Below are 6,277 nucleotides of genomic sequence, written 5' to 3' on the forward strand. Positions count from 1 at the left end.
TTCACTCATCACTTAATTAAAGAGATTTAGGTACACAAAAACAAAATCAAATGCTACTCAATAATGATAGAAAAAATATGCTACAAGAGAAATCACATTAAGATTACATTTTCTTTGTTCCATTGAGCAATATTTATATATGGTTGGTAAGTCACCATTCCATCATTCATTATAATGTTCCAAACTTTGTTTAATAGAACAACAATTACTTTCAACCCCAAAAAGGGTACTCTCCTTATTTAAGGAATACAACTTATTTTCTATTTTACATTTATTCTATAGTTTATTATACACACCATGGTCTTCCTATCATGCAAGACACTTGTCGGTGACCCACATGGCATGCTCATGGGAAAAGGAGTTCAACAATCAAACCTATGTTAGGTGGGGGTGATGGGTTCAAGCGGGTGGGGAGGGCTCGTTAATCACGAAAATGATCTCATCAATGGCTAGTTGTCTATCATTAGGAAAGATGTCAACAAGTTTGATGGTTTGGGGCAAAGCTAATGAGCATGTTAATAATATGAGGGCAACAATTGATATTTTTCTGCACACATGCGAAAGGAGAGTGGAATTTGTGGGTGGTGTTATCTTGTTCTCACCATAACACAACAAAAAAAACCTCCACTTGTCATGTCCATCACCAAGTCCAACTAAGATTGCATGATATCCTTTTTTATTTACATGATTGTCTCCATCTCTAGGAAGTACATTTCCATGCCTTGTTTGCTAGCCCCTTCTTGTCAAAGCACTTCCACTGGTACCTATAACTATTGTACCTTCTATTTTCGAGAATTATGAGCTATTGGGGATCTAGTAGTCGTCTTTTTTTGGGAAATATGTTGCAAACCAATTGTTTTCTACAAGACAAGACACCGCAACCACATTTATAACAATCCATGCACTTTTTGCCGCCCTTGCTTCTCCGTGGCCATTCCATGATTTATGTTTTGTAGTAGTTATCATGAGCATATATACAAACTACCATAATCATGATAAAGATTTGAACCCATGAGTTCTTGGAAAAATACACATAACCTTAACATATTTAACTTTTCATAGATAATCTATACATAGTATACATGTAATATTTGCCATATCGCGTAGGCTAATATTGCAATACCATAGCATTGGAGGTGAGATGTTCGGAGGATGTGCAACATGTTCTATCTCCAAATGCATGCCATAGTATCACCTTCTCATAGATGCGAGAAATTGTAAGCATATATTTATAGGAGAGAGAAAGAGAGATTTATTATCATCTTGGAGAGGCTAATAATATGACGTATGGCACCAATATGTCACATGGTTAACGTATCCATATTGTTGTTATTCAATATTTAACGTCATTTAGTGTTTACGTATAACATACATTCCCATCAACCACATTTTAATTCTTCTATTTATCTTATTATGCATGGGTTTCATGCATTTAGTGTCATGCGAATAGAAAAAGAAAAGATGTCGCAAGAATGATAAAATAGTTGAATAAAATAACCTCATGACAACCAAAGTGTCTTTTATTTATGGAGGATATGAAATATGAAGAGAATACTTCACATGATCGAGCATGGAGGATATGTAGAATGGTGGAAGGTTGTGTGTGGATAGATCTAAATAGATCATGGAGACATCATGTGCACTCTTCTCAAACTTTGTTCATGAGCATATGACTAAAGAAATTTTGAAAAGTGACGAAACTGCAAAAAACTATTTCCAATATAAATATTTGTGTGATGCTTTCTTTTTTAGTAGTTTATAACGAAATTGTATTAACTTAGACTACTTTTATATAACATGCTCATTCCATTTCTTTGTCTATTCTCGATGTAGATACTTTGTGTGATGCTTTATGTCTAAGTAGTTGTGAAGTAAATAACATTAATGATATCAAAAAATGATCCATGATTTTGTTGCAGTTTTACGTGTCTGGTTAAGTTTAAGAGAGAATGTGGAACTCTAGAAAAATCATGTGATTAGAAAAACAAATACATGCATAAAAAGCATGTGTTGCAAAAAGTAATTTGTGAAACCAAAGAGTTTACCTTAGATTGACGGAATTGGTAGTTTGCAATAGATGGGCAAATGTGTGCATGCATTGATTGGATTCTCATATACTATAAAGGATGCTATATGCAATGTTGTGTAGGGAAAGTTAAATGAGGGTTTGATAGTATTGTGGACTAAGAGATGGCAGCGGACCATGATGTGGTCAAATAGGAAAAAGTCTATGTCATGGGAAGAGTTCTCTTTTCTCATAGACAAGGTCTAGTGGAGGTTGGACACATCTCAAAAATGTTGATTGTGCCTCACCAATGAATGGAATATATTGAGGGTTTGAACCTTGACCCCGCCAAGATAAGATGATGGAATAACATTATAATACAAACACCGACACATCCAGACAAACTAAAAGCACACGTATACTTCCAATTAATACGAAACTAAAAAGGGATGCAGATTCTTTGTATCCATTTTGGGGCAAAGGCAATGAGGGACCTAGTTTGTTAACCAGATGAAACCAAGTTCTCTTAATGAAAAAGTTGCTACACTCTCTTTTGGTAAATGTAGTATATATGTTAAAAATTGTATGATGGTATAAAATGGCTTCGCCATCATCACATTACAATTGTGAGAATCTTTATGGAAAGATAAAACCTCATAGTAGCAAAGGTGCTGGTAGAGCTCAGGCTAAACCAAATTTCCTATTAGTCCATGTAGACCATCAAGCAAGAATCCATTTCTAGTAACCGGATACATATGGTAATCAAACACTACTTTCTATGATGGGGAGGGTAAAGCTCTAGCTCCTTTTGCAAAGACCACAGAAGGGAATTGCATATTAAACCCGAACCCATGCTTGAGTTAGGCAGAGTTATTTCTGCGAGATGTACACTCTCTAAAAATGCCAACCCTTTGCGAAATACTTTGAGGATGCTCCAAAGATCTATGTCAAATTTTCGTTTCTCTCCGCCATTCCAGTTGCGCGAATATCTCCCCCCATACTAATCCCCAAACATGTGATGCAACAACCCTGAATGCCGTTAGCAATTGGGCATGCAAGCAGGGGAGAATATGTGGTCGAACATAGTAACCCTTGTACAAGAAATGGGGCGTTCGATCTGGAACGGGGTTGTCAGACGGACAAATGTGTGCATGCCAGGCCCCTTGGAGACAAATGTCCTTTTTGGGGGCCAGGAAGATGAGGTCTTGGTGGGTCCCGATTGGCCTGATAAATTGCCGTGTTACTACTCTCTGCGTCCCGGACAACAACACCTTGGGAGTACACACAAACTCCTTTCACATTCCTAAGATCCTAACATTAACAAGTGAGAAGGCTCTTGTGTGTGAGCCCTGAGTGTTTCCAAAGGGAGAAGAAAGGCAAAGGCAAAGGCAACTCAAGATGTGTGTCTGTGGTGACACTACCTAAAATGCAAACAAATCTTGAAATGTGACAGATGGATGGGTTTTCACCTAATTCCTCTCTCTGTTGATGTTGATGGTGATGGTGATGGTGATGGTGATGGTGATGACACCTGAATTAGGTTAAAAAGCAGGGCTCATCCAATGGCTGAAGAGGAGGAGGAGGAGGAGCAGCAATTGGGTCACTCACTCTCCTTGATACACATGCCATTTCCTGCATTTCTTCCTTTGAATGGCTGAGAAATTCTCTGCTTCTGTTCTTCTGGACCCATGGAAGTCTATATGACTCCTGCTTTCCTTCCTTCCTTTTGTTTGACCTCTTCTTGGTCTATACTTTGAAGGTATTTTAGGGTTCCTTTCCTCTTTTTGACCTCTTCTTGGTCTATTATTTGTTTGAATGTATTTTGAGGGTTGGGGTGATTGAGTGCTCTATTCCCTCTAATATGCATTAGGTTTCTTCTGTTCATACTCAATTGACTCTTTTCTCTGTTGGGTTTCTTCTGTTTAGGAAGATTATGAAGTGCTCTCTGTTGTGGAGGAAGCTGAAGCTTTAAGGGAAGCTCTATTCCCTTCACCCTGCTTTGTTTGTTTTGGAAGATTTAAAAGTAGCTCTGTTCAAATATACCACCTTGTGTTGTATTGAGATTTCTGAGGCTTTAAAGGAAGAGGCCATATGGAAGGGCACATTTCTATGCATTGATCAGGAGAGAAGTCTGAAATAATCTCAGGTCTCGCCCCCACCCATTGGAATGGGTGTGCGCGGGAAAGGCCTTGGCAACAAGATCGACCCAACTAAAGGCTCTATGTCGCCTTCCTTTTTAAGCATCACCAATGATAGAACCATAGCACTAAGTGATGAAATCATGCTTCGGATCCTTGGTTTCATTGTTGGCGACGAAGAAGAAGACCCAAGCCCTTGCTTCTTGGTATGTAAAAGATGGTCTCGCCTCCGAGGTTTGCTCAAAACAAGCATTAGGGTTAAAGAGTGGAGCTTCTTAGAGAGTGGCCACATGGTACGTAGATTCCCGAACCTCACTGACGTGGATTTGTCGGGAGCATGGCTCTTATCTTCACCCCTGACCGCCAAGAAACAATCAAACAAGATTATATTCACACACCATTTCATCACGGTTCATCTTGAACCAAATGCATATGATCCCATCTCTATTGAGAAATTCATCGAAGGACAACAAATACTGCCACAATCTCTTGATAAGGGTTTGAGGGTATTGGCTGATGGGTGTCCATGCCTTCAACGGCTTTGTTTGATTGATGTTCGGAGATCCAGTTACAACTCATTGTCTATCAATGCCAATGAGGCATTACTCGTGAGTCATGAAAAGACTTTGCCTTTGATTGAGCAGAGAAGCAATGACCTCAGCCTCGATAAGGATGTAAAGAAGTCACCATTGCTGAGCAATGGTGCTGGTGAGGATACAAAACCAATTAACAATAGTTTCAATGAGGACTCATTCTCTAAAGGAGGGCTCGCCTATCTAGCCATGAAATGTCCCACTCTTCAAGAGTTGGTGTTGAACCAATGCACTGACGAGTCCTTGTATGCCATATCATCGTGCCAAAACTTGCAGATACTGCGGCTTGTCGGCTCGGTTTGCGGATTCTACCATTGCACTTTCACGGACATCGGGTTAACAATCCTAGCCAAGGGATGCCGTCGCCTTGTGAAGCTCGAATTGAGTGGTTGCGAAGCGAGTTATGATGGTATCGCTGCCATTGGTCAATGTTGCTTCATGTTGGAAGAGCTAACCCTATCCAACCAAGGATTCTATGAAGGATGGATGGCTGCTCTATCCTATTGTAGTTGCTTAAAGACATTGCGGTTAGAAGGTTGTAAGCAACTCGATCCCGTCCCAGGGCCTGCCGAGCATCTGTATTCATGTCCGGCTCTTCAAAGGCTCGAACTCGTTAGATGTAACCTCAGGGATACAGCTGGTTTTGCTGCCTTGATGGCCATCGCGGTCACGGTAAGAGAGCTCCTTTTCCAAGATTGCTGGGGCCTCGATGATGACACCTTCAGATTAGCCGACATGTGCAGGTACTGACCTACCTATGGTTGGCAATGCCCCTCTTGCACAGGGGTATTCGGGTAAATTTCTGAAAACTTGACATGGTTGCCATTTTTCTGTCTTGGTAGGCGAGTGCGGTTTCTGTCGCTCGAGGGCTGTGCTCTTTTGACAACAGCTGGTATCGAGGCGGTCGTGGTGACATGGAAGGACCTTAACACACTTCAAGTCTCGAGTTGTGGTAGTGTGAAAGATTCGGAGATCAGCCCTGCCCTAGCCACCGTGTTCTCAATACTTAAAGTGTTGAAATGGAGGCCAGATACAAAGTCTCTTCTTACCGAGAGCTTAGCGGGCACCGGTGTGGGTCAAATCGGTGGGAAGTTCTTCAAAAGGGGCCAATAATGGGTTGTAATTCTTCAGGGTGTGTGTGCATTGGTTAGATTCAATATTTTAGTATCTCCTATTTGCTTATTCATTTATTTTTGACATTTGTACTTAAAACTGTAGCAAATGTAAAGTCATTTTTCGCATAACCGAAACTAACGAAAACTTTGTTCCCTCTTTGAAAGCAAAATATAGTTCATTTGAATGGTAACGTGTCTCAGTGAGGTTTCTTCAACGCTGTAAAGCAAACACCCGAATAAACACTTATTGAGGGCTATGGTTTCTTTTATGTTTTACCAAGTATAGCAAAACAATGTTGTAGTTGTCAAATATTCCTGAAGATTAGGTATTTTGAATCAGATTCGATTCACCCTTGAGGAATGAAATTTCTTCGTTATTTGCGTTGATCCTCTTGACAAAGATTGAGAACACTAGAAGGGGTTTGG

General features: G+C 40.1%; 1 protein-coding gene across 1 annotated transcript; it reads left to right on the forward strand.

Annotated features, from left to right (window-relative positions):
- Window positions 1-3,979: 3,979 nt before the first annotated feature.
- On the forward strand, window positions 3,980-6,021 carry LOC147855094 (F-box protein At5g51370-like). Its single transcript, XM_087330662.1, has 2 exons — window positions 3,980-5,479; window positions 5,579-6,021. The coding sequence occupies exons 1-2, from the start codon at window positions 4,173-4,175 to the stop codon at window positions 5,847-5,849; spliced, it is 1,578 nt and encodes a 525-aa protein (XP_087186788.1). The 5' UTR covers window positions 3,980-4,172; the 3' UTR covers window positions 5,850-6,021.
- Window positions 6,022-6,277: the final 256 nt, after the last annotated feature.

This window comes from Azolla caroliniana, unplaced genomic scaffold (genome assembly GCF_043228905.1).
Source record: "Azolla caroliniana isolate FFs.n. ecotype wild unplaced genomic scaffold, voAzoCaro1.0.p SCAF_14, whole genome shotgun sequence".
NCBI lineage: Eukaryota > Viridiplantae > Streptophyta > Polypodiopsida > Salviniales > Salviniaceae > Azolla > Azolla caroliniana.

Bases quoted from the DNA above. Each gene is read 5' to 3' on its own strand.
- LOC147855094 (XM_087330662.1), top strand. From the start codon at position 4,173: ATGGGTGTGCGCGGGAAAGGCCTTGGCAACAAGATCGACCCAACTAAA. The intron at 5,480-5,578 runs GTACTGACCTAC...CTGTCTTGGTAG, and splicing joins AGATTAGCCGACATGTGCAG to GCGAGTGCGGTTTCTGTCGC.